General features: G+C 40.4%; 2 protein-coding genes and 1 non-coding gene across 8 annotated transcripts in view; 2 read left to right on the top strand and 1 right to left on the bottom strand.

Moving 5' to 3' along the window:
• SPG11 (SPG11 vesicle trafficking associated, spatacsin) overlaps positions 1–8,027 on the top strand; it is a 79,482-nt gene extending 71,455 nt beyond the window's left edge. For 2 of the 6 annotated variants that reach the window (XM_059059445.2, XM_067029173.1), the window contains 8 exons: positions 184–324; positions 2,246–2,379; positions 3,151–3,258; positions 4,833–5,001; positions 5,470–5,558; positions 5,708–5,863; positions 6,786–6,937; positions 7,398–8,027. In XM_059059445.2, the coding sequence (XP_058915428.1) occupies positions 184–324; positions 2,246–2,379; positions 3,151–3,258; positions 4,833–5,001; positions 5,470–5,558; positions 5,708–5,863; positions 6,786–6,937; positions 7,398–7,578 (1,130 nt within the window). In that variant the 3' untranslated portion in view covers positions 7,579–8,027. The remainder of the gene's footprint in view (positions 1–183; positions 325–2,245; positions 2,380–3,150; positions 3,259–4,832; positions 5,002–5,469; positions 5,559–5,707; positions 5,864–6,785; positions 6,938–7,397) is intronic. The other 4 variants (XM_067029172.1, XM_067029171.1, XR_010839678.1 and 1 more) reach the window with 2 other exon arrangements.
• On the top strand, positions 4,099–4,206 carry LOC131754216 (U6 spliceosomal RNA). The gene has a single exon (XR_009335246.1). It is a non-coding gene; the product is annotated as a U6 spliceosomal RNA (small nuclear RNA).
• Positions 7,924–27,910, bottom strand: part of EIF3J (eukaryotic translation initiation factor 3 subunit J) — a 28,212-nt gene continuing 8,225 nt past the window's right edge. The window contains exons 3-8 of the mRNA XM_059059415.2: positions 19,602–19,659; positions 19,007–19,098; positions 14,878–14,992; positions 11,957–12,118; positions 10,057–10,130; positions 7,924–9,710 (exon numbers count right to left, since the gene is read on the bottom strand). Of these exons, the coding sequence (XP_058915398.2) occupies positions 9,579–9,710; positions 10,057–10,130; positions 11,957–12,118; positions 14,878–14,992; positions 19,007–19,098; positions 19,602–19,659 (633 nt within the window). The 3' untranslated portion in view covers positions 7,924–9,578. The remainder of the gene's footprint in view (positions 9,711–10,056; positions 10,131–11,956; positions 12,119–14,877; positions 14,993–19,006; positions 19,099–19,601; positions 19,660–27,910) is intronic.

Below are 27,910 nucleotides of genomic sequence, written 5' to 3'. Positions count from 1 at the left end.
GTCCTGTAAGATGGCATCTCACCTATTTGACCCCAGCAAGAGGAGAGCTGCCCGGGAGCACCTTCATCATTACCTCCTGGTGCCCAGGCCTGGGCAGAGTGGGCCTCCTGCCCTGGGGCTCTTGTCTTCCTTTCATCTCTCTCAAGGTAAAACTAGCACCTTTCTCCACATCTTTCTGTATAGGAGGACATAAGCAGACGTTCACCCCAACAGAGGAAAGCCAGACGTTTCTTCAGCTGACTGCTCTGTGTCAGGACCGCACGTTGGTAGGCATGAAGTTGTTGGATAAGATTTCCTCCGTTCCCCATGGGGAGTTGTCTTGCAGTAAGTTCTTGACCACTTTCTTACATGTTTTGGGCCCAAGCAGGTCTCTTAAGAAGTCTTCTGAGGTTAAGTCTTTTCAGAACTCAATTTGGGTCCTTGTTCCTTCTAGGATCCCTACTCCTCCAGGATTGTTTATAAGTTCTTAGTAGAAAGCCATAAGTTCATTGAAGAAAAGTTAGAAAATATATATGGCAAAGCAGCCCCAAATTTAAAATCACACGAAAAGGTAACCTATTAACATTTGGCATATTTAGCTTATTTTATTCTTACATTGCCCTGAACAATGGCTATTATTGTCCCCATTTTAGAAGAAGGAAACTGAAGCTTTAGAAAAGTTGATTAATTTATAACTATTAAGTGGCAGAGCTGGCATTTGAACCCTGTCTGTGTGTTTTCAAAGCCTGCTCGCTTTTCACATGTTGTATGCATTCAGTAGTATGTGTCCCTCTCATCTTTTTCTATGCAAGTCCATAGGTTTTTATTTTTCAAAAATAGCTTTATACTGTGTATACTGTTCATAAGTACCAATATGCTGTCATTAATATCTTTCCATGACACTATTCTGTATAATTTTTAGTCATTACATAATATTTCTCTTATATATAATTTTAAAATCTATACCCTATTGTAGGACCTATAGATTGCTTCCAATTTTCTGCTGTTTTAAACATTGTGATAGACATGTTTATAGGTAAATCTGTGTGCACATCCATGGTTATTTCCCTAAGATAAAATCCTGATTCAGGAGTATGCCCATTTTTAAGGCTTTATGTATGTATTGCCAAATTTACTTCAGGGAAAAAAATTCACTTCTCACTCCCTCTTAAGCAGTGTGTGAGAGTATCATTTCCTGGAGCCCATTATACTCTGCAAATTTTATTGACGCATAAAAGGCATTTTACTGATGTTTAGTGAACCCGTGAGATTTTAACAGGTTAAATAGGTTTATTTTTAAAACAGCCTTCTGGGAATTCCCTGGCGGTCCAGTGGTTAGGACTCGGCAATTTCACTGCTGTGTGCCCGGGTTCGATCCCTGGTCAGGGAACAAAGATCCCACAAGCCGTGCAGCACGGCCAAAACACAAATAAATAAAATAGCCTTCTGTATCTCTTCTCAGTCCAGTTCAGCAACATCTACTGAGTACTGACTGTGTGCCACGCACTCTAAAAACAGGGGTATGGTGAACAAGTTAAGCAGCAGTCCTGGAGCTCACAGACTAGGGGTGTAATTCACAGTAAACATACTGATGGGGCCAACAAAGGTTTTGGGAGGAAATGTGCAAACCAAGACCAGAAGCATTAGTAGCCAGTAGGTTTGGGGAGGGCCTCACAGGTGCAAAGGCCCAGACGGCACAGCATGTATTAAGGCTGAGAACCCCTCTTCTGTCTTCCAGCATTCCAAATATTTTTCCCAGTTTGCCTTTTAATTGTGCTCATAGTGATTGTGTATAATAGTTTTAAATCTGTGTGCGTCACATCTCAATCTAGAAAGCCTATAGAAGTGCAAAGCATCAAATAGCACTTGATGAGGCCCTAAGACTCCACTCAGCTACAGAGAATGCCCTCGGACTTGTATTGGCAGGTACTCCATCAGTTTGCCTGCAGAAAGTTTCTCCATCTTTAGAAAGCTAGCGTTCTTTGTTCTCATTTTTTGAGCCTTTTGGAAATGCTGTCACTATATGCAGACTGTCTTTGAGGAGAGAGTTAATCCCTGTGCTGTCCCTGAGAGAACAACTGACTTCATCAGGGGGCCATCCCAGAGCTAGAACTGGTGAGGTCAGGGATCTCAGAGGACTGGTGAAAGAGCCTTCTTCAGGCAGGCCCAGCTGTACCAGGCCCCTTGACCCTCCCGCCAGGCACAGAGCTAGACAGGGGTTAGCTAGGGTTGACAGTCCTGTCTTACCAGTGCCCAACCCACTCAGCCACAGAGCTGCTGATCCTGGCTCATCACTGCTTCACACTGACATGCCACATGGAGGGCATCATCCGAGTCCTGCAGGCCGCCCGGCTGCTCACAGACAACCACTTGGCCCCCAGTGAGGAGTATGGACTGGTGGTGAGTCACTCCCTCACCTTCACCCTCCATCCCGAGGAAACCTTTGATAGAACAGATAGGCTGGAGACTATCAGCTCAGAGCTGATGTGGTCTTAGGGAATTTGCCTGTCTGGATAGCACTGCCTACTTGGTAGCTGGCTGGGCCGTTCAACCCTCTGCTCCAGGTTATGATTTCTGTCCAAATCAGAGATTTCTCCAAAGGAATAGAAATCAAAGAGGATCCCTGCCATGCTCCAGGACTGTCATACCCCCTTACCAAGCACTTAGCTTTTCTAGAGGGCTAAGACGACAGTTACTTCCCCCCCAAAACAAGGTTCAGACCTGCCTCTTATATCTGAATTGAAAACTGAAATGAGCTGACAACTCAAGCTTCCTGTACCTCCCTCCAAATTCTCTAGGCTTGAAACTGACCCAAGTGTCTGAGCAAGCCACTGGCTGCTGTAATAAGGAGTGGTGGGAAGAGGAAGAGTGCCTGCCCAGGAGGATGGCACTTCACTTGATAGTCATGTTTAGAGACAGCAGAGGAGGGGACAGCCAGGGGTTTCCCAATGACTAGCATTTCTGAATCCTCCAGAGAAGGCCCCTGTTGGGTACATGGGATGGGAAGTGGCGGAGACAGGCAAGGAGGAAAGGAGTTAAGCATGGCAGCCTGGCCATTAACCCTTCTTCCCGCCAGAGTTTGGTATTTGAAAGCAACCAAACTGTTGGGGTAGTGGTCTGGCTCAGAGAACTCCAAGCAATGCTGATGCAAGCTGCCCTCTCCCTTTGTAGGTGCGTCTCCTCACTGGCATTGGAAGGTACAATGAGATGACATACATATTTGATTTGCTGCATAAAAAACACTACTTTGAAGTGCTGATGAGGAAGAAGTTGGACCCGGTAGGTGTACAGTATTTTTGACCTGCAGTATGACATGTACTACTGACACTTGGGATTCTCAGGTTTTCTCAGGAATAATCCCAATCAGGATGGACTCCTGGGATATAGAGGGAGGGAATTAAGGACCTCCCTAAGACATATACTGTAACCAGTAGCTTAAGGTTACAGAGTCAGACCAGTTTAGAGTGGAGAGTTTTCAGGGGACCATGAAAAAGTGTGTTGCCAAGAGCTATTCAGAAGTGAATTCCAAGGTCTGGGTCTAGAAAGCTGTGGAGCTATTTATGATGATGACCAGGAAGGAGGCTGGGAAGCAAAAGCCTGACTTGCCAGGCCTTTGGTCTCTGGGCACTTGTCTGTCCTCAGCATACTATGTGACACCAGGCATGCACTCACAGAGCCCCTGTTTTCAAGTTATTCATTGATTGATTCATTGTTTTCACCCATTTCACCTCTAAAGATTTAAAAACCTATGGGACTTCCCTGGCGGTCCAATGGTTAAAGACTCTGCGCTTCGGGGAACTAAGATCCCACATGCTGCGTAGCGCGGCCAATAAATAAATAAATAAATAAATAAAAACCTAGGTGCACTTTAGACATCTGGGAACTTGGGCCCAGCCAAGCAGGATTAAGAGACAAAGCAGAAAAACTCTCCTCAATGCTGGGCTGGTTTCAGGACAGACCAGTCCAGTTGTAAGGAAAGGAGCAAGTCCTGGACATAGGGACACCTTCAGGATTTTTAAAATTGTTTTTGAGGCATTTTTGTTCCTGTATTTAAATATTCTTTTAATAACTTTGTTTCTGATTACAAAAGTAATGAATATTTGACGTTAAGATGCTTGGGTGCTTGCTTCGGCAGCACATATATTAAAAATTGGAACGATACAGAGAAGACTAGCATGGCCCCTGCGCAAGGATGACACGCAAATTCGTGAAGCATTCCGTATTTTTTTAAAAAAAAGACACCTGGAAAACAACACGAAAAAAAGCCCTGTGTGTCTAGCTACTGTCTGCAGACAGCCACTGCTAACAATTTGGTATAGGCCCTTTCTTTGCACATACACCCACAAACATATATACATACATGTTCACATATTTTTAATCAAATTTCTGTCATGCTGTGCAGATAGGAAATAGCCTGCTTTTCTCAGTTAATAAGCATGAATAATTTTCAAGTCAACATTGGTTTTAATGGCTACATGGTTCTCTTAGATCTTATTCTGGACATCTGGAATATTTCTAATTGTTTGCTATTGTTACATCCATCTTAGCACTTTTCTCTGCTCGCTTCTTTAGGGATAGAGTCCTAGAAGTGGAATCATTAGGCTAATGCACGTGTGTACATTTTTAAGGCTTCTCACCTGACAGGTCTTACCATTTATACTCCCACCAGCAGAGAGGATGTGCCCGTTTCCTTATACTCAGGATAGTATAAACTTTTGTATTCATTTTTGCTTATCTTTTCCTTTTCCTTGGGAGTTTTTGAGCAACTTTCAGAATCAAAGGACTAGGCCGGTCCTGCCTACCTTGCAATACATGGCTGAGATCTTGGTATCCCCCCCCCTTTTTCTGGGCAGAGCGGTACCCTGAAGACGGCCCTACTGGACTACATCAAACGCTGCCGCCCCGGGGACAGCGAGAAGCACAATATGATTGCCCTGTGTTTCAGCATGTGCCGGGAGATTGGGGAGAACCATGAGGCAGCTGCCTGCATCCAACTGAAATTGATTGAGTCTCAGCCCTGGGGTGAGCAGAGGTCACAGCAGCACCTCCAGGGCAGGGCTGCCGGCCAGGGAAGGTTCTCAGGGCTAAGCAGGGCAAGAGTCCATGACCCTAATACCCACCTCAGCTTCTAACATTTATTTAGTGGGGCCCCAGGGGGCAGAAAGGAGACAGAAGGGGGGTTGGAAGGCATTTTACGCCTCTCGTAGCCAGTGCATCCAGGGGTGTCATCTGTCGAGAACCAATGTATGTTGATGCCGTGTAAGCCTGCCTTGATGTTTCAGAGAGAAATTGAACTAGATGGGGCAGTGAATCCTACTCCAGTGTGTGTGTGTGTACTTTTGGCCCAATAGCCTGTACCTGAGTGAGACATAGCTGCCTCCCTGTGAACATGAGCTGGGTTGTTTCTATAGTCCACCCTACTACTGAGTGGGATGAGAGTAGCCAGCCTTGGGAGTCAGACACACCCAAGTTTCCTTTACTCCCCTGCAGAGGACAGCCTCAAGGATGGGCACCAACTGAAGCAGCTGCTGCTGAAGGCCCTGACTCTGATGCTGGATGCAGCGGAGAGTTATGCCAAGGTAACCATGAGAGTCTTACTCCACACTGGACTTGGGGCTTGGTGTCTGCAGTAGGAATGTTTTTAGTTTGTTCCATTGCTGGAGGGTTCACGGGGGAGATGACGGCAACAAAGTCTTTATCTGTGCCTACTGCCACCCTCATCCCTCAGGACTCCTGCGTGCGACAGGCCCTGCACTGTCACCGGCTCACCAAGTTGATAACGCTGCAGATTCACTTTCTGAACACCGGCCAGAACACAATGCTCATCAACCTGGGCCGTCACAGCCTGATGGACTGTATCATGGCCCTACCTCGGTTCTACCAGGTGAGCAAAGAAGAAAAACCTAGCCCGTGCTGCCAGCATCCTCTCTCCTGCTGTCCCTGTCGTGGGACCCAGAAGCTGAGTGGTTTACCTAAGGTCTTAGGGCCAGTGACAGAACCAGGACAGTCCAGCTCTCCAACTGCCTTTCCATAGTAGTATTTCTTACCAGCATATTGTCTGGGCAGAGGTTGGAGAACAGTGAGACATACTGTCTCCTTTCCCCACACTATTAAGTCAGTAGAGACGCAGACATCTTTGCACTTAAAGATAGTTGAGGTTCAGGGGAACATCCCTGCTAGTGGTCCTGTGAGCATCTCTTAGCCCCAGCATTTCCAGAACAGTGCACTTGGGTTAGCATAAAAAGTCAGGGCTTCTGGGAGGCTGGTTCTAGCCCTTTAACAAGAAGGGATGGTTATCAGGGAATCAGCCCTTTTCACTGTTCCTTAGAGAGTTTAGTTAGAAAAATATTCATCAGCAGTTCTTTTAACCATTGTGAGGAAGATTAAAAACACTGAAGGAGGGCTTCCCTGGTGGCACAGTGGTTGAGAGTCCGCCTGCCGATGCTGGGGACACGGGTTCGTGTCCCGGTCCGGGAAGATCCCACACGCCGCGGAGCGGCTGGGCCCGTGAGCCATGGCCGCTGAGCTTGCGTGTCCGGAGCCTGTGCTCTGCAACGGGAGAGGCCGCAACAGTGGTAGGCCCTCATAAAGCAAAAAAAAAAAAAAACTGAAGGAAGGTGTTTGGGGTGTCGGAAGGGGAAATAGCAAACTTTTCACCAACCCTGATACATAGAGCCTTCTAACATGATTGGTGATGATAATACTGTACACTCAGTGAATATGAAGTCATTTTCTAGAGCAGTTTGCCTTCAGTTTTACATCAAATAGGCTCTAATGGTGTCCTCCTTCCCCTCCATCCTTTTAAGGCTTCTATTGTGGCTGAGGCCTATGACTTTGTTCCTGATTGGGCTGAAATTCTATACCAACAAGTGATTCTTAAAGGAGACTTTAATTACTTGGAAGAATTTAAGCAGCAAAGGTTATTAAGATCCAGTATATTTGAAGAAATTTCAATAAAGTAAGTACTAAAATGTTTCTGCTTTGAGATCAGGCACGGGTAAGAATTTTATGACTACGTATAACATGCCTATAGGCTACCCCTCTGCTTGAGACGGCAGACATGTCAAGAATACCCAGAAAGACGATCTTTTAACAAATTTATGCAAACAGATGAATGAGAATAGTTTGCTTATGGTGCTCTGTACTTAAAATGGGAGAACTACTCAGCTTGTCTGAGGTGCCAAAAACACTAAACATCAGAGGTCCCCTTTGGAGTACTGAAATTATTCTAATTAAGGCCAGCATTAAGATACTCATTTTTAATGAAGTAATTTCATTGTCTATCAAGCACTCCCTAATAGTCTGAATGATTTCTCAGATTCAAGCACCTTCTCCTCTGTAGACAGTGATAGGTCTCAGAGCTGATAGCCCTCATTCAAGATGCAGTATCTTAACCTGTACGTTGTTTCTTTGTCTAGATGTAAACATCATCAGCCTACTGACTTAGTTGTGAAAAACCTGAAGAAGTTACTCACATATTGTGAAGATGTCTACCTGTATTACAAGCTGGCATACGAACACAAATTTTATGACGTTGTAAATGTGCTTCTGAAGGACCCTCAGACAGGTTGCTGTCTAAAGGACATGCTAGCAGGTTAGCTGGATTCAGATGACATGAGGATGGTTACTGCCAAGAATTCATACGTGCCTGTTTTCTTATACTGAAATGAGGTACTGACAGATATTTGTGGTCAGACTAGAGAAATGCCATGGGGATCTTTGATGTCTGATGGTAAAACCTCAGGACTGACCATACCAGTCCTTTGTGAATAGTGGGTGAAGAAGGAGAATTTTCACAAGGAAATTCCTATTTGAAAATAATTATTCGTCTATACCATTTTATATAGATATTGGTATTAAGATCAAAAGCTCCATCTTCCTCAGGATAGCTTCTACTTTAGGAGATGATAACAATATTCAGTAAAGAATACCTGTGCCTGCAGATTCCAGTTTCAAAGGAATTTAATATTATTTACACAGTTAAGGAACAGATGATACATTTCCATTTATTAGAAACTGATCTCTATAATAAAATAGATTTTAAATTCAGTGTATGTCATTACTGCTAAGGAAATCTTAGCCCTTGTCTGCCTTAAAACAATCTTTCTTGGCTGTAATTATTGCTGTGTAGTCACTGCTTTCTGTTAATTCCTCAAATCATTTAGGTGGTCCTGTCTTCCACTTTAGTGGTCTACAGAGCTTTGATTGAGGATCCTACTTCCTTTGTAAGAGAAATTTAAAATATTTTTTGCTCTGTCCCTACTTTTGATTCTGTGGCAGTTTCAAAAAAAGACTCCAACCACAGATTTGGTTAAATTGCTTAAAAGAAAATATATAATAGAGACGATCACCCTATCTCTGCTTACAGCCACAACCTGAGTTATAAGTTCAATTACTCCAAATAAATAGTTCTTCTAGGTACTTAGACCTTAGTATCTAAACAACCAAACAATTTCCCCAAATAAATAAGAGGAAGGCAGCGCTATGCCTTTGTTGCTCTAGGGTGACACTATTAAGGACCTCACAAATCATTTTTGTTTTAAAACTACATCTACTCATCAAGCACTTATTAAGCTTAAGTATACAGAGAATCTGGTCCCAAGAGCTTTGTTCTTTACTCTCCAAAAATATCTCTTGGGAGGTAACACAAAATTTAAGTCCTCACAATAGTGACTTTATTAAATTAGTTGCTTTATAAAACATTGCAGATGTCATAATTGTTAACATAACAATTTGCCAAACTGTAGTTAAGTGGCGCAGTTTGCTGAACACGTTTTATAAAGGAAAGGAAATGCCAAAACCCTGTTAAAGCTGATCCACTGCAGCCTCAGAGAACAAAGGATATTTTGTTTCTCAGACACTTAAATCAGACAAATAAAACAGGTAAGGAGTTTCCCTCCCCCATCTGAAGCACTCCATCAGTAGAATAGTCTGATAAATAGAAACTAGACAGTCTATGCATTCAAGAGATTCCACAACTTGGTAATGCAATAATGGAGAGGTTTACCTTCTTCAGCTTCAAAGTTGGAGGGTTTTGGTCATTTAATTTTTAAGTATCAAACTAGTGCTTTTCAGCCGCCGTATCTTCACTCTGAGATAAGCAGTCTTCTTCACAATGTATTTTTAATATCCTCACGCTCAATTTTAAGACAAAGCAACTTTAATACTAGGTGCACACCACATGCCCTTGCAGCAGACTGCTTTTCTTGACAAGTTATGAAGTAGTTCAAGGAGGTATGGTTAAGGCTGTATTACTGAATGGTGCTGGTAAATACTACACAATTTTTTGCCATGTTGCAACCTTTGTTTCCAATTTAGTGACTGCTGCTATGGAATCAGATAGCAACAACAACATTAGGTCTGTTTTTTTAAACTATGACTTAGTAGCAATGGAGATTCCCAATTTTAACCCCTTGGCAGCAAGATCCAAGTTCCCTCATTTGCACATTAGCACCTAAGTGTCAAGGGGTTAATAACCAGCACAAAAGATACTGCACTTCTGATTGTAGCATTTGGCAGAACTGAAAGGAAAGGAAGTTGTGCTACATGTTGAAGGGATTGTGGGCAACAGAAAGAAGACACCAGGAGAAGATAAAATGTCACATGAAGTCTTCATAATCTTGTACATATCCTCCATCATAACCACCATAATCTGCCAGATCATCTTTCATGGTAGCCTTTAATCCCCCTCCGGGAACCACACCTTTCTTCTTCTTTTTGGCTTTGCTTTGCTGAAGATAAAGAGAGAATTAATTCATGAGATTTTATCTACTATGGGCATCTTATATGGTACAGTGACCCTCATAGAGTCAACAAAGCTCTGCCTTCCAGAAAAACCTTAGTTCTCTAAGGGAGATCCCACACCTGACCCAGAGAAATTTGTATTATTAATTCAGAAGAACATGGACATGTCTGTAAACAAAAGGATGGTAATGGCACTCATACTCCTGTTCTATTCCAATATAAATGGTATTGGTGAACTGCTTGACTTCTCAGGCGCCTACTACACTTGTTGAGAATATTATGCCTATACCCCATCCTTGTATAAAACACATTTCCCATGCAGCTAGCTCTTACCTTTTCTTGCTTCTGTTTTTCACTGCAAAGCACAGTCAATGAATTGGTAATCTTTTTCAAGTCATCAATTTCCACTGAAAAAAAAACAGTAATTTTTAAGCATTTTGGAGAATAAGTAAAAGCAAAAATATACATTCTTCCACAGTGTTACGAGAAATCTAATTTATCCATCATTAAGTTCGGTAACTTGGAAAGGCTATTAATTTCTCCTGTTTAACATAACATGATGGAGAATCATTCAGAACTGTAATTATAATGACATTGCTCAACCAGAGAGAAACTAGAAATGTCTTTATAGCTCACACTGCTCCCTACCATTTTTCCTTATCCGGTCTAAATACACAGAGAATAACCATGACTTATGGAAATAAACATCCTTGATGCTCAGTGAGGAGTATCTGAATGAATATGTAACAACAATTCTTAAACCTACAGATGATAACTCCCCACCCCTTGGGGTCTCCATTTTCTAGCATAGGAACGAGAATGAAAATGGTAGTTACCTCAGAAATCTAAGTGCCCCACCCAGAAATAAGCCCGTTTAGTGGACAACACATCCTTCCATCCTTATAAAAATATAAAGCTAGAAACAGACATGAGTTTTTAGCTACCCAAAATGTTCAGTCTGGTTACAGAGCACCTTCAAAAACAGTAAAAATAGTATATGGAAAATAAAATACCAACTATGGGTATATCACTGATCAAATTCAGAACCTTCAGCTTAGTAATAATTTCCTAAAGAAAACCTAACTTAAAATTCATTGTGTAGGGACTTCCCTGGTGGAGCAGTGGTTAAGAATCTGCCTGCCAATGCAGGGGACACAGGTTCAAGCCCTGGTCCAGGAAGATCCCATATGCCGTGGAGCAACTGAGCCCGTGCACCACAACTACTGAGCCCATGTGCCACAACTACTGAAGCCTGTGCGCCTAAAGCCCAAGCTCCACAACAAGAGAAACCACCACAATGAGAAGCCCGTGCACCACAAGGAACAGTAGCCCCCGCTTGAGGCAACTGGAGAAAGCCCACGTGCAGCAACAAAGACCCAACGTAACCAGATTGATTAATTTAAAAAAAAAACCTCATGTGTAGAATTTATTTTTCTAAATCTTAAAAACAGACATTAGCAAAAGCAGTCCTTCCCACTTTAGTGCTATACCACCCCGGGTTGTCACTCCTATATCCCCTGCCCCTGAAATATATGACTCAGAGCATGAAACCAAACCCATGGACCCAGAGAATGGATGCCAGCTCTGTTGAGCAACTTGCACCTGGCCATGGGCTTCCTCATTTATAAAATGAACAGACACCAGCTGTGGTCTCACTCAGCTCTAAAATTCTGTATGATTTTCCCCAAAAGACACTTTGCTAGCCACCGCCTCCAATATATAGTTAGATAAAATAAGAAACTAGTGTTTTATTAGCTGTTGTGCCAACAAGCACAGATGTCTCTTTGGGAAGCCACTGTAAAAACACTCAGAAGGCACCCTCAAAAAACAAAAACAAAACCACACAAACTCAGTGCATATCTGCAGAACACCACTCCCAAGCTAACCACTAAAAAGCAAATCTTAAATATATTAGAGCATCCCCTCCCCTCAAAAGTCAATCTCAGGCTTCCCTGGTGGCGCAGTGGTTGGAAGTCTGCCTGCCGATGCAGGGGGCACGGGTTCGTGCTCCGGTCCAGGAAGATCCCACATGCTGCAGAGTGGCTGGGCCCATGAGCCATGGCCGCTGAGCCTGCGTGTCTGGAGCCTGTGCTCCGCAACGGAAGAGGCCACAACAGTGAGAGGCCCACGTACCGCGCAAAAAAAAAAAAAAAAAAGTCAATCTCCACTCTCCTAAGTATGATGTGCCCCTACTTAAATCCATTCACAGAGGCCAGAGATTAGAATTACTTACATGAAATACACACATCTCGAACTAAGGCTTCCAAAAAACTGGCATAATATAGTGATTTTTCATATTGTGTAATTTTATCTTTCAGTAACTTTCCAAACTCTGTGAAGTCATCCCTTGAAGATGGGTTCATAGCATCTATTCCATAAACTGTATTGTTAACACCTGTAGGAGAAAGGAGACAGAAAATATCAAAGATTTTTTTAAAGTTTAGAAACTAATTAGATACCTGAATAACCCTGTTATTTCATTCTAAAACAGAGGTTCTTAAACCTGAGTCTACTGAAATCCTTGGACAGAATTCAAATGGTCTGTACATAATTACTGTATCACAGGTTATTTCAATATTTTGATACCTATTTCATTATAACAGGTTTCCTTTGTAAGTAAAATCCTGTGTATTTTATGCATTTAAAAACAGTATATTAAGAAGGGGCCCAAAGGCTTCACCAGACTGCCAAAGGAGTCCCTGGCACACAAGCAATGCTCTTAAAGCATCTGTCCAACAGCCCACAGAAAAGTTGGGAGAGAAAGAAAAAAGCAAAGCAAATGAAGTTGGTTCCTGTGAAAGTATCCAGCTAACTACAGAAGCTAAATAAGAGCAAATCGTGTGTTAAATCCCAATAGAAAAATTAATCTGGCCTAAAAGGATTCTAGGCAATTAGACTATGCTTCTGTATACTCATCAATTATCAAGTAAATTAGTTAACAATAACATTGATCCAGTATTTTAGTATGAGAAACACACCATTAAAATCCTATTAACCAAATGATCACTGTATGAATACATGTTTTTGTCTTTTAATCTATAATTGGTGTCCCATCTTTGAATTTATTACCACATAAACCCTTCTCAAACACATGGGTGGCTTTTACCATTCTACAAAGACAGGACAGTAGCCAAGTGCTCTCTGTAATGAGATGAGTGTGGTTAAGACATGCCAAGCACTCGCCAGTAGAGCATCCATAGCAACTCTTGAGATTGCTAAAGACCCACTGAGAGATAAGGTCATACTTCCAGTGAAAAGGAGAATGATCACGACAGTCAGCCTGCTTGATCCATTTTAAAGAAGAGGAGGGTAGGGGAGAAAAAATCAAAATAACTAGATCCTTCTGGCTCTAGGTTTCATTTAAAAGTTATTTAACTGTTTCAGGACTTCCCTGGTGGCACAGTGGTTGAGACTGCACTCCCAATGCAGGGGGCCCGGGTTCAATCCCTGGTCAGGGAACTAGATCCCACACGCATGCCGCAACTAAGAGTTTGCATGCCACAACTAAGGAGCCCGTGTGCCGCAACTATGACCCAGCACAAGCAAATAAATATATTTTTTTTAAAGTTATTTAACTGTTTGAACACAACATTCTACTCTGAAAAGCACTCAATAGAGACAACAAACTTGGTTAAATGAAGTGAGAACTTTTAATTATTTCTCTGACCGTGTTTCTTACATTACCCTCTGTGCCATGTAACTATCCTCCTGGAACACTCTGAACTTATTATCTATTTACAGAATCCTGAACATATCTTTTATCTTACACACTAACCACAGCTGCAGGTTAGTGGCACACAGAAATGGAAGTCCTCTAAAGACGGCATGGTGAAGGCCAAGAAGGGGTATAGAAAGAAAGGACCCTGAGCACAAGAAGGTACAACCAAAGCTGAATGCTCCACGGGGACCAGCACACTATTGTCTAAATCTTACTCAGACTTAAGACAACAGGACAGTCCTACAGTCAGTTCAATATTTAAATCTCAAAGCTATAGACTTCACATTTCACCCAAATTTCATCCAGGTGATACATACATTTAAAGCAGCAGTATACTTTATTTGGGTCCAATGACTTTTTATCTTTTTTTTTTTTTTAACATCTTTATTGGAGTATAATTGCTTCACAATGGTGTGCTAGTTTTGGGGGGTTTTGTGGGTTTTTTTCGTTTTTTTGGTATGCGGTCCTCTCACTGTTGTGGCCTCTCCCATTGCGGAGCACAGGCTCTGGACGCGCAGGCTCACCGGCCATGGCTCATGGGCCCAGCCGCTCTGCGGCATGTGGGATCTTCCCAGACTGGGGCACGAACCCGGGTCCCCTGCATCGGCAGGCGGACTCCCAACCACTGTGCCAACCAGGGAAGCCCAGTGTGCTAGTTTTTGCTCTATAACAAAATGAATCAGCTATACATACACATATATCCCCATATCTCCTCCCTCTTGCATCTCCCTCCCACCCTCCCTATCCCACCCCTCTAGGTGGTCACAAAGCACAGAACTGATCTCCCTGTGCTAAGCGGCTGCTTCCCACTAGCTATCTATTTTACATTTAGTAGTGTTTATAAGTCCATGCCACTCTCTCACTTCATCCCATCTTACCCTTCCCCTTTCCCATGTCCTCAAGTCCATTCTCTACGTCTGCGTCTTTATTCCTGTCCTGGCTCTAGGTTCTTCAGAACCTTTTTTTTTTTTTTTAGGTTCCATATATATGTGTTAGCATATGGTACTTGTTTTTCTCTTTCTGACTTACTTCACTCTGTATGACAGACTCTAGGTCCACCCACCTCACTACAAATAACTCAATTTCGTTTCTTTTTATGGTTGAGTAATATTCCCTTGTATGTATGTGCCACATCTTCTTTATCCATTCATCTGTCAATGGACACTTAGGTTGCTTTCACAATGACTTTTTATCTTAATCATCTTTTATACAATACTCAAAATAAATTATTCAAAAATCTGAACATGTATCTCACTCTACCTTAAGTAATGAAATCTCAAATAAAAACAAGAGATTAAAAACTGCTTTCTACTATCTAAATTAGCCAGTATTATGTTTCTTCAAAAAAGGTGTTTTCTGCATTTTCGTAACTAGTAAGACTTCCACAGTATTCACTTGGAACTTCAATACTGCACTGTTATCACACCCCCACTTACCAAAAGTTTCTTTCGCTAATTCGAGGTCTGACTCTTCCTGTAATTTCTTTAGCCGCAGTTTATCTGCTAATTGTTCGTCTGGTGTTAGCACTTTAGGTTCTTCAGGTTCTTCTAACTAAAATGAGACAGCAATAAAGTTTTAAAAGGGCTGGGATTATAATGGACCCAGAACATTTCTGAATTGTATGAATTTTTTTTCTAGACACATATAAATAATAGCAAACACTTTTATAAAGTGTTTACTGTATTCCAGGCATTCTTTTAGATATTCTTATCCCAATTTTACAGGAAAAAAACCTGAGGCACAGAGAGGGTAAGCAACCTGCCCATGGTAACAGAAAGTTAACTCAGGTGGTCATGTGACAGAGTTCAGATTTGAAGACTGGGTTTATTTTATGGTAATTTTTTTAAAGTAAGGAATTGAGATTTCAGACAAGTTGAAAATGGCACTCTCACATACTTGAGCTAAGACTGTATATTGAAACAACCTTTCTAGGGTAACTTGGTAATATTTATCAAGTCTTAAAAATATTCTTATATGCTTTAATCAAATAATTCCACTTGTAGGTATTCATCTTAAGAAACCAAAGCTGCATACAAATATTTAACCAAAAGGAGGTCAAATGGAGTATTATTCATAATATGAAATAAACTTAGAGATGACCTAAATGTTCCACAACATTCTCTTGTTGCAGAATGGTTAAAGTATATGGCACATCCATATGACAATACAATGTAGACAGAAAAAAAATTTTCAAAGAATTAGAAAAACATTTCCCCCCTATTTATCTTTTTGTTCCACTTCTCTGAGATGACAGTTAACAGTTTAGTTTATATCCTTTCTGTATACTGTGATATAATTTTCTACAACAAATATATTACTATAAGGGGCTATCTTTGATAATATTTATCAAAGTGGGAAAAAGGTGAAGGGAATTTGTGCCATTCATGGTTATCCATGCCTGTGCAGCTCGACGAGTTTGATTCAGAAGTCCACTTCTGAAATAGGTCACATTTTATTTCTCATGGAGAAGATGAAATAAGAAAGGTCATGCCGCCAAGTTAGGAAATCTCAGAACACTTTCTCAAAAGAAAAAGGGAAATATCTCAATTGCCTTAGTAGACGTGAACATCATTAAGTATTTCCTGCATCAAAATTGAATAGATCTTAACTCAATACTTGACCTAAGATAAAATTAATTTACGCAAATTAACGTTTCTTTATGTTGGAGACTAATATCAAGATACAACAAAATAATTATAATTCTAACTTCAATGACCAAGAAAGATCAAATCAATACAACTTCTTAGACTGAGCTATAAGAATCCATTGCTTTTTCTGATCATATAAACACACATGTAGGGACTTTCCTGGTGGCGCAGTGGTTAAGAATCCGCCTGCCAATGCAAGAAACACAGGTTCAATCCCAGTCCGGCAAGATCCCACATGCTGCAGAGCAACTAGGCCCGTGTGCCACAACTACTGAGCCTGCGCTCTAGAGCCCGCGAGCCACAACTACTGAGCCCACGTGCCACAACTACTGAAGCCTGCGTGCCTAGAGAACATGCTCCGCAACAAGAGAAGCCACCACAATGAGAAGCTTGCACACTGCAACGAAGAGTAGCCCCTGCTCGCTGCAACTAGAGAAAGCCCTCGCACAGCAACAAAGACCCAACGCAGCCAAAAATTAATTAATTAAAAAACAAACGTAGGTATTTTTAGATATACAAATTATTAAAAAGCATCTAAAATGTTCCTGACTTGGGGGAAACAGACATTCTCACACATTGTTGGCCATGATAATTTGCTACTAAAAAGGAATTTTAGTAGCTGATTCCAGGCCTAAGGGAGTTTACCAGGTAAGCCGGGCATTACTTTTTTTTTTTTGGCTGCATTGGGTCTTTGTTGCTGCACGCAGGCTTTCTCTAGTTGCGGTGAGCGGGGGCTACTCTTCATTGCAGTGAGCGAGCTCTCATTGCAGTGCGCGAGCTCTCACTGCAGTGGCTTCTCTTGTTGCAGAGCACGGGTTCTACGTGTGCGGGCTTCAGTAATTGTGGCTCATGGGCTCTAGAGCGCAGGCTCAGTAGTTGTGGCGCATGGGCTTAGCTGCTCCACAGCATGTGGGATCTTCCCAGACCAGGGCTCGAACCCGTGTCCCCTGCACTGGCAGGTGGATTCTTAACCACTGTGCCACCAGGGAAGCCCCAGGCATTATTTATTGTGCCAGAAAACAAGGAACCTTTCAAAGACTAATGGAGTTCTGTCAAAAGGATAAAAATAGGAACAGCTTAGAGGGACCCCTACTGTCCATTGTTCAGACAATTTAAGCATCAAAAAAAATAATCAACTGTATCCGAATGAAAGGTATAAAAACCTGTAAGTCCATAAATTTACTCAAAAAGAAAAAATTAAAACACACAAAATCCCTCATTTTTCACCACTTAATCACACCTCCTCCTTACTCTGAAAATTGGCAATTAAAAGAAAAGAAGCTTTTACATTTTCTAGTACAAACCACATCCAAAGTAACCAAATAGCAAAAAAAGAAAAAAAAGCCAGCCAATAAAAAAATGGAAGAAAAGTCATAGAAAACCACCATTCTGCAATCCCTTAAGAAATCATTAGGCAATGATCATCAATGACACTAAAACTATTGGGTGACAAGTTGATGTGAAACTGGATTACCTGTAAGAAGAAATATGTAATTAATTTTACAATAGAAGGATCAGACTGTCACCAACTTAACCCAGTAATAAATTTTAGCATCACTAATAATAGGACAGATATTACATGACTCCTGATGTGTGTGATGCAATATGAAGCATTACTTCTGAAGTATTCGAACCAAAAATGTTTAATCTGAATCCAATCAAACTTTCAGACTTCACCGCCAAGTTACAGGAAATTGTAACTACAAGGAAGCAATAAGACAAATCTAGAAGGTGGGGTGTTCTACAAGACAACTGCCCTGCTCTCTTCAATAAGTCAATGTCATTTTAAAGAGAAAGACAGACTCTCTAGGAGACTTAGGATACATTAACAACAAAGTACATGCAAGGTTCTTGTCTGAACAAACCATATGTAAAGACATTCTGGGACAATTAAATGTATATAAAATGAGTATTAGATGATGTTAAAAAATTATTGTTCATTACATTAGGAATGTAATCATGTGAGAAATATTCTTGCTTTTTCAGAGATGTATACTGAAGTTATTTAAAGGTAAAATGCATAATGTTTGTTATTTATTTGATTATATTTTAGCAAAAAAAGAACAGATGAAGTATGGTAAAATATTAACAACTGTTAAATTTAGGTAACTTGTATGATTATCCATTATGCTATTTGCTTGAAATTTTTCTTAATGAAAAGTCAAGGGAATTCCCTGGTGGTCCAGTGGTTAGGACTGGGCATTTTCACTGTGGGGGCCTGGGTTAAAAATAAAATAAGAAAGCTCGCCATGATCTATGGCAAGATTTCCATGATATAGTAAATAAAGCAAGATGAAAACTATAAAAATTGGGAGGAATATAACTATACAGTTGTATACAAATGTACAAAGACACTTTGGAGACATCATACACCAATATTTACTTATGGGATAGAGGGAGAGAAACAGGACAAATGAGTGAAGAGTTGGGAGTGCTTCTTAATACTGTTGTGATTTTTGAATCATGTAAATGTGTTTTCCATTCAAAAAGCAAGTAAATTAACACAAAATTCCTGATATTGCTCCAAATAATCAAGAACAAAAACATTTATACAGAACATGGCAGAGAAATGGACACTTTCTGTATTCACTCAAAATGTACACAGCAAAAAAAAAAAAAAAGACTAATCACAGCTAGAGAGAACTGCAGGCACTGACAAAAATCACTGACTATGGTCACAACACAGCCATGTTCCCAAATGTCTGTGAAAACTTAAAAAGGCATTCTAATACATAAAGCTTCTGGGTTTGGTTTTTGCAAAAACCACAAATTCAGTTTGTTTGGGATCATCTTATCTGATGGTATCCATTTACAGTCCTTACAAAGCCCTTCAAATGATTAGGTAATACTGCCTGTTAAGATACTGCACCACTACTGACGTGAGAATTCTGTATTTTCGAAAATAAACAGTACTTACCCTCTTTTTAATTTCTTCTTGCCTTTTCTTCTGCTGCCGTTCTTTCTCTTTTATCTTCTCTGCTGTTTTTTTCTTTTCTGAAATTTTTACTTCTGAAAGTAATGTTTTAATCAGTTATCTTCAATACTCTCCAGTTTATGAATGAGACAGACATGATACTTATACACTTCAAGAGACCAAACCTCACCCAGCTCCAATTTCATACGGTGATTTCCTGGCAAATAAGAATAGGAAAGTTCTGGGACTCTTCCTTTCTCCTCTCTAATCTGACCCCTAAGATCCAAACATCTTCCTTCTTATTTCCCTACAGTCCTTTAGGCAGGACTTTGATCATTCAACTATGATGCCTTATCTTCTACTCTCTCCTTTAGCAAAAGCACTCAAACAGAAATTTGGTAGGTATCTAATCTGATTATGTTTTGAGAAGAGAGAAGAGATACAGGGAGAAGAGAATGAAGTGGGAACGGAAGGCTGTTTGGTTTCTAAAAATAACCAAAATTTCCGATTTTGTAGGCATTTTCTCATTTGTCTTAACGTAAGCATCAGATGTTCACTAAGATATGAAACCAAAAATGGAAGAACCCCAATGGCTCACCTGGTTTTACTTCTGCTTCTTCTTTTTTTTCATCATCATCATCATCATCCCAGTTATCCTAAAGAAAAGGACCTCCATTAATAATCCTTGCATGTTTACTTTTCCATGTGATCTTTATTATCAGCTTGTCTGATTCCACAGAAACTAGTTTGTTGGGGGTTTTTCTGGTGTTGCATTAAATTTATAAATTAATTTTGGGAGAAATGACATCTTATAAACTGCCTTAGTCAAGCAAAAGGGCTATCTTTCCATCTCTTCAAGGCTACCTCTGTATCTTTCAAGGAGCTTTAAAGTTTCTCTTAGAGGTTTTGAGCATTTCTCTTTAGGTTTATTCCTAAGTATTTCATCATCTCTGTTGCCATTGTAAATAGGGTTTTTTTTTCCTTTTATGTCCACTAACCAGTTACTGTTTTAGTATAGAAAAGCTATTGGTTTTTGTATGTTAATTTTATATCTTGCTACCTTACTAAATTCATTTCACTTAAGTTAGTTCCATCATTGATTCTCTAGGGTTTTTCCAGGTATACTACCATATCATCTGCAAACAAGAGATAGCTTTATTCCTTCTTTACCAATTCGTGTGCCTCCACAAGTGATTTATCTAACTGCACTGGCAAAACCTCTAGTACAGTTTGAATGAACAGTGGCAGAGAAAATGGGCATCATTGCTTTGTTCTTCTCTTAATGGAAATGCCTCTAGTGTTTTCCCCATTAAGTGCTATGTACCCCACCACATTTATGCAGTAAAATTTAATCTTTTCTTTTATTCCCTCTGGATTCCAAGTCAATTAGAAAGTCTTTTCTTTTTTTAAAAGAATTTATTTATTTTATTTATTTATTTTTGGCTGTGTTAGGTCTTCGTTGCTGCATGCAGGGTTTCTCTAGTTGCGGCGAGCGGGGGCTACTCTACGTTGAAGTATGCAGGCTTCTCACTGCGGTGACTTGTCTTGTTGCGGAGCACGGGCTCTAGCCGCGCGGGCTTCAGTAGTTGCAGCACGCAGGCTCAGTAGTTGTGGCACACAGCCTTAGTTGCTCCATGGCATGTGGGATCTTCCCGGACCAGGGCTCGAACCTGTGTCCCCTGCATTGGCAGGTGGATTCTTAACCACTACGCCACCAGGGAAGCCCAGAAAGTCTTGTCTTAAAGCAAGGAATTTTCTTCTAGAACATGTATGCTTTCATTGTTTCTTTCATTTAGATCTCTGATCCACTGGAGGTTTTTCTTTTGTATGGTGTGAAGTATGGATCTAATTTTATCTTTTTCCAAATGGTTACCCACTGTCATAGCACCATCTATTGAAAAGTCCACCTTTCCAATATTTTCTAACTATAAATGGAGTATAATCTCTAAAAATTGTGAACCACTATGTTGTACACCTGAAACTTATAATATTGTAAATCAGCTATATCTCAATTTTTTTAAAAGTCCATCTTTGCCCTGTGATTTACTATATACTAAATTTTCTTAGGTACCTAGTCTATTTCTGTTTTCTATTCTATCCCACTGGTCTGTTGTCTCTTCACGTACCAGTACCTACTGTTTTGATTAGAAGCTTTATCGTATGTAAGCTGGGGCTAGTCACCCCTTGCAGGTGTTCAGGGTTTTTTACTGTTTTCCTGGCCATTCTTGCACATTTGTTTTTCCACATGAACTTTTATATCAACTTGTCTAACTCCACAAAAAAGCTTCTCCATTAACAATTAAAACACAAGACAACCAAGCCAGAACTAACAGCCTCTCTTAAATAATTCACAGTTGTTTTAAATGAAAAATTGAGCAGTCTTTATACTTCTTACTTCCCCAAATGTAAAAGCATCCAACATTCTAGCTAATGTCTTGATTATTTCAAGCAATATTCCATACAGCACAACCCTGGTTAATGAATTAAATCTTTATAAAAAATTTAAGCCCAACACTATAAATCAACTGTACAGGAGCGAGAAGATGGCGGAAGAGTAAGAGGCAGGGATCACCTTCCTCCTCACAGATACATCAGAAATACATCTACACATGGAACTTCTCCTATAGAACACCCACCAAACGCTGGCAGAAGACCTCAGACCTCCGAAAAGGCTCTTGGCACTCCAGCCAGGTGTCAAGGCTGTGTCTCTGAGGTGGGAGAACTAACCTCAGGACACTGGTCCACAAGAGACCTCTCAGCTCCACGTAATATCAAACGGCGAAAATCTCCCAGAGATCTCCATCTCAACACCAAGACCCAGCTTCACTCAAGGACCAGCAACGAACGGTGCTGGACACCCTATACCCAACAAAGAGCAAGACAGGTCTACAGCCCCAACCATTAGCAGAGAGGCTGCCTAGAATCACAGTAAGGCTACCGACATCCCCATACACGCCACCAGACGTGGACCTGCCCACCAGGGAGACGGGATCCAGCCTCATCCACCAGAACAGGGGCATTGGTCCCCCCAACCAGGAAACCTGCTCAACCCACTGAACCGACCTCAGCCACTGGGGACAGCCACCAAAAATAGATAGAACTACGAACCTGCAGCCTGCAAAAGGGAGACCCCAAACACAGTAAGATAAGCAAAATGAGAAGACAGAAAAACACACAGCAGATGAAAGAACAAGATAAAAACACACCAGACCTAACAAATGAAGAGGTAATAGCCAGTCTACCTGAAAGAGAATTTAGAATAATGATGGTGAAGATGATGCAAAATCTTGGAAATAGAATAGACAAATTGCAAGAAACAGTTAACAAGGACCTAGAAGAAATAAAGAGGAAGCAAGTAACGATGAGCAACACAATAAATGAAATGAAAAATACTCTAGATGGGATCAGTAGCAGAATAACTGAGGCAGAAGGACGGATAAGTGACCTGGAAGATAAAATAGTGGAAATAACTACTGCAGAGCAGAAGAAAGAAAAAAGAATGAAAAGAACTGAGGACAGTCTCAGAGATCTCTGGGACAACATTAAACGCACCAACATTCGCATCATAGGGGTCCCAGAAGAAGAAGAGAAAAAGAAAGGGACTGAGAAAATATTTGAAGAGATTACAGTTGAAAACTTCCCTAATATAGGAAAGGAAATAGTCAACCAAGTCCAGGAAGCACAGAGAGTCCCATACAGGATAAACCCAAGGATAAACACACCGAGACACATAATAATCAAACTGTCAAAAATTAAATACAAAGAAAACATATTAAAAGCAGCAAGGGAAAAACAACAAATAACACACAAGGGAATCCCCATAAGGCTAACATCTGATCTTTCAGCAGAAACTCTACAAGCCAGAAGGGAGTGGCAGGACATATTTAAAGTGATGAAGGAAAAAACCTACAACCAAGATTACTCTACCCAGCAAGGATCTCATTCAGATTTGATGGAGAAATTAAAACCTTTACAGACAAGCAAAAGCTGAGAGGGTTCAGCACCACCAAACCAGCTTTACAACAAATGCTAAAGGAACTTCTCTAAGCAAGAAACATAAGTGAAGGAAAAGACCTACAAGAACAACCCGAAACAATTAAGTAAATGGTAACAGGAACGCACATATCAATAATTACCTTAAATGTAAATGGATTAAATGCTCCCACCAAAAGACACAGACTGGCTGAATGGATACAAAAACAGGACCCATATATATGCTGTCTACAAGAGACCCACTTCAGACCTAGGGACACTTACAGGCTGAAAGTGAGGGGATGGAAAAAGATATTCCATGCAAATGGAAATCAGAAGAAAGCTGGAGTAGCAATTCTCATATCAGACAAAATAGACTTTAAAATAAAAACTATTACAAGAGACAAAGAAGGACACTACATAATGATCAAGGGATTGATCCATGAAGAAGATATAACAATTGTAAATATTTATGCACCCAACATAGGCGCACCTCAATACATAAGGCAAATACTAACAGCCATAAAAGGGGAAATCGACAGTAACACAATCATAGTAGGGGACTTTAACACCCCACTTTCACCAATGGACAGATCATCCAAAATGAAAATAAATAAGAAAACACAAGCTTTAAATGATACATTATACAAGATGGATTTACTTGATATTTATAGGACATTCCATCCAAAAACAACAGAATACACATTTTTCTCAAGTGCCCATGGAACATTCTCCAGGATAGATCATATCTTGGGTCACAAATCTAGCCTTGGCAAATTTAAGAAAATTGAAATTGTATCAAGTATCTTTTCTGACCACAACGCTATGAGACTAGATATCAATTACAGGAAAAGATCTGTAAAAAATACAAACACATGGAGGCTAAACAATACTACTACTTAATAACGAAGTGATCACTGAGGAAATCAAAAAGTACTTAGAAACAAATGACAATGGAGACACGACGACCCAAAACCTATGGGATACAGCAAAAGCAGTTCTAAGAGGGAAGTTTATAGCAATACAATCATACCTTAAGAAACAGGAAGCATCTCGAATAAACAACTTTGCACCTAAAGCAATTAGAGAAGGAAGAACAAAAAAACCCCAAATTTAGCAGAAGGAAAGAAATCATAAAGATCAGATCAGAAATTAATGAAAAAGAAATGAAGGAAACAATAGCAAAGATCAATAAAAGTAAAAGCTGGTTCTTTGAGAAGATAAATAAAATTGATAAACCATTAGCCAGACTCATCAAGAAAATAAGGGAGAAGACTCAAATCAATAGAATTAGAAATGAAAAAGGAGATGTAACAACTGACTCTGCAGAAATACAAAAGATTATTAGAGATTACTACAAGCAACTCTATGCCAATAAAAAGGACAACCTGGAAGAAATGGACAAATTCTTAGAAATGCACAACCTGCCAAGACTGAACCAGGAAGAAATAGAAAATATGAACAGACCAATCACAAGCACTGAAATTGAAACTGTGATTAAAAATCTTCCAACAAACAAAAGCCCAGGACCAGATGGCTTCACAGGCGAATTCTATCAAACATTTAGAGAAGAGCTAACACCTATCCTTCTCAAACTCTTCCAAAAGATAGCAGAGGGAGGAACACTCCCAAACTCATTCTATGAGGCCACCATCACCCTGATACCAAAACCAGACAAAGACGTCACAAAGAAAGAAAACTACAGGCCAATATCACTGATGAACATAGATGCAAAAATCCTCAACAAAATACTAGCAAACAGAATCCAACAGCACATTAAAAGGATCATACACCATGATCAAGTGGGGTTTATTCCAGGAATGCAAGGATTCTTCAATATACGCAAATCAATCAACGTGATACACCATATCAACAAACTGAAGGAGAAAAACCATATGATCATCTCAATAGATGCAGAGAAAGCTTTTGACAAAATTCAACACCCATTTATGATAAAAACCCTCCAGAAAGTAGGCATAGAGGGAACTTTCCTCAATATAATAAAGGCAATATATGACAAACCCACAGCCAGCATTGTTCTCAATGGTGAAAAACTGAAACCATTTCCACTAAGATCAGGAACAAGACAAGGTTGCCCACTCTCACCACTCTTATTCAACCTAGTTTTGGAAGTTCTAGCCACAGCAATTAGAGAAAATAAAGAAATAAAAGGAATCCAAATAGGAAAAGAAGAAGTAAAGCTGTCACTGCAGATGACATGATACTATACATAGAGAATCCTAAGGATGCTACCAGAAAACTACTAGAACTAATCAATGAATTTGGTAAATTAGCAGGATACAAAATTAATGCACAGAAATCTCTGGCATTCTTATACACTAATGATGAAAAATCTGAGAATGAAATTAAGAAAACACTCCCATTTACCATTGCAACAAAAAGAATAAAATATCTAGGAATAAACCTACCTAAGGAGACAAAAGACTTGTATGCAGAAAACTATAAGACACTGATGAAAGAAATTAAAGATGATACAAATAGGTGGAGAAATATACCATGTTCTTGGATTGGAAGAATCAACATAGTGAAAATGACTCTATTACCCAAAGCAATCTACAGATTCAATGCAATCCCTATCAAATTACCACTGGCATTTTTTACAGAACTAGAACAAAGAATTTCACAATTTGTATGGAATCACAAAAGACCCCGAATAGCCAAAGCAATCTTGAGAACGAAAAATGGAGCTGGAGGAATCAGGCTCCCTGACTTCAGACTATACTACAAGGCCACAGTCATCAAGACAGTATGGTACTGGCACAAAAACAGAAATATCGATCAATGGAACAGGATAGAAAGCCCAGAGATAAACCCACACACATATGGTCACCTTATCTTTGATAAAGGAGGGAAGGATATACAGTGGAGAAAAGACAGCCTCTTCAATAAGTGGTGCTGGGAAAACTGGACAGCTACCTGTAGAAGTATGAAATTAGAACACTCCCTAACACCATACACAAAAATAAACTCAAAATGGGTTAAAGACCTAAATGTAAGGCCAGACACTATCAAACTCTTAGAGGAAAACATAGGCAGAACACTCTATGACATAAATCACAGCAAGATCCTTTTTGACCCATCTCCTAGAGAAATGGAAATAAAAACAAAAATAAACAAATGGGATCTAATGAAACTTAAAAGCTTTTGCACAGCAAAGGATACCATAAACAAGACCAAAAGACAACCCTCAGAATGGGAGAAAATATTTGCAAATGAAGCAACTGACAAAGGATTAATCTCCAAAATTTATAAGCAACTCAGGCAGCTCAATAACAAAAAAACAAACAACCCAATCCAAAAATGGGCAGAAGAACTAAATAGACATTTCTCTGAAGAAGATATACAGATAGCCAACAGACACATGAAAGAATGCTCAACATCATTAATCATTAGAGAAATGCAAATCAAAACTACAATGAGATATCATCTCACACCGGCCAGATTGGCCATCATCGAAAACTCTAGGAATAATAAATGCTGGAGAGGGTGTGGAGAAAAGGGAACAGTCTTGCACTGCTGGTGGGAATGTAAAATGATACAGCCACTATGGAGAACAGTATGGAGGTTCCTTAAAAAACTACAAATAGAACTACCATATGACCCAGCAATCCCACTACTGGGCATATACCCTGAGAAAACCATAATTCAAAAAGAGTCAGGTACCAAAATGTTTATTGCAGCTCTATTTACGATAGCCAGGACATGGAAGCAACCTAAGTGTCCATCAACAGATGAATGGATAAGGAAGATGTGGCACATATATACAATGGAATATTACTCAGCCATAAAAAGAAATGAAACTGAGTTATTTGTATTGAGGTGGATAGACCTGGAATCTGTCATACAGAGTGAAGTAAGTCAGAAGGATAAAAACAAATACCGTATGCTAACACATATATATGGAATCTAAAAAAAAAAAAAAAAATGTCATGAAGAGATTAGTGGTAGGATGGGAATAAAACACAGACCTACTAGAGCATGGACTTGAGGATATGGGGAGGGGGAAGGGTAAGCTGTGACGGTGTGAGAGAGTGGCAGGGACATATACACACTACCAAATGTAAATTAGATAGCTAGTGGGAAGCTGCAGCATAGCACAGGGAGTTCACCTCTGTACTTAGTGACCACCTAGAGGGGTGGGATAGGGAGGGTGGGAGGGAGGGTGACACAAGAGGGAAGAGTTATGGGAACATATGTGTATGTATAACTGATTCACTTTGTTGTAAAGGAAAAACTAACACACTATTGTAAAACAGTTATACTCAAATAAAGATGTTAAAAAAAAATCAACTGTACTTCAATTTTTTTGTTGTTTTGCTTTGTTTGTTTGTTTTTTGCGGTATGTGGGCCTGTGTTGTGGCCTCTCCCGTTGCAGAGCACAGGCTCCGGACACGCAGGCTCAGCGGCCATGGCTCACGGGCCCAGCCGCTCCTCGGCATGTGGGATCTTCCCGGACCGGGGCACAAACCCATGTCCCCTGCATCAGCAGGCGGACTCTCAACCACTGCACCACCAGGGAAGCCCTGTACTTCAATTTTAAAAAATTAAATTTAAAAAAAGGTTAATCTCAGTATTAGAAAAGTCAAGAGCTGGTCAACAGCTTCATGGAACCCACTCCCTAACTTGGGCGGGGCACTTTAAGGTGGATCTATACTGTCTTTTCTATGCCCAGCACAGTCACTGGGCTAAATATAAACCAATTATCTAACAATCTTCTAAAGGCTCCACAGAAGTTACAAGGTTTAATAGAGAAAGACACAGCCCTGTGTTTAAACAGGCTTTAATCTATAGGTAGCCTGACAACTGTCTCAACAACCGCCAGGCACACCAGGACACGCCCACTGGAAGCTGAGCCACAGCAAGGCAGGTGCAAAGCAGGAGGTCCTGACGCTACTGGAAGAGACAGAGGCTGAC

The sequence above is a fragment of the Kogia breviceps genome, chromosome 3 (assembly GCF_026419965.1).
Source record: "Kogia breviceps isolate mKogBre1 chromosome 3, mKogBre1 haplotype 1, whole genome shotgun sequence".
Lineage (NCBI taxonomy): Eukaryota > Metazoa > Chordata > Mammalia > Artiodactyla > Physeteridae > Kogia > Kogia breviceps.
Note: the sequence above shows the minus strand (reverse complement) of the source record. Positions and strands in the feature narration are given on the sequence as shown.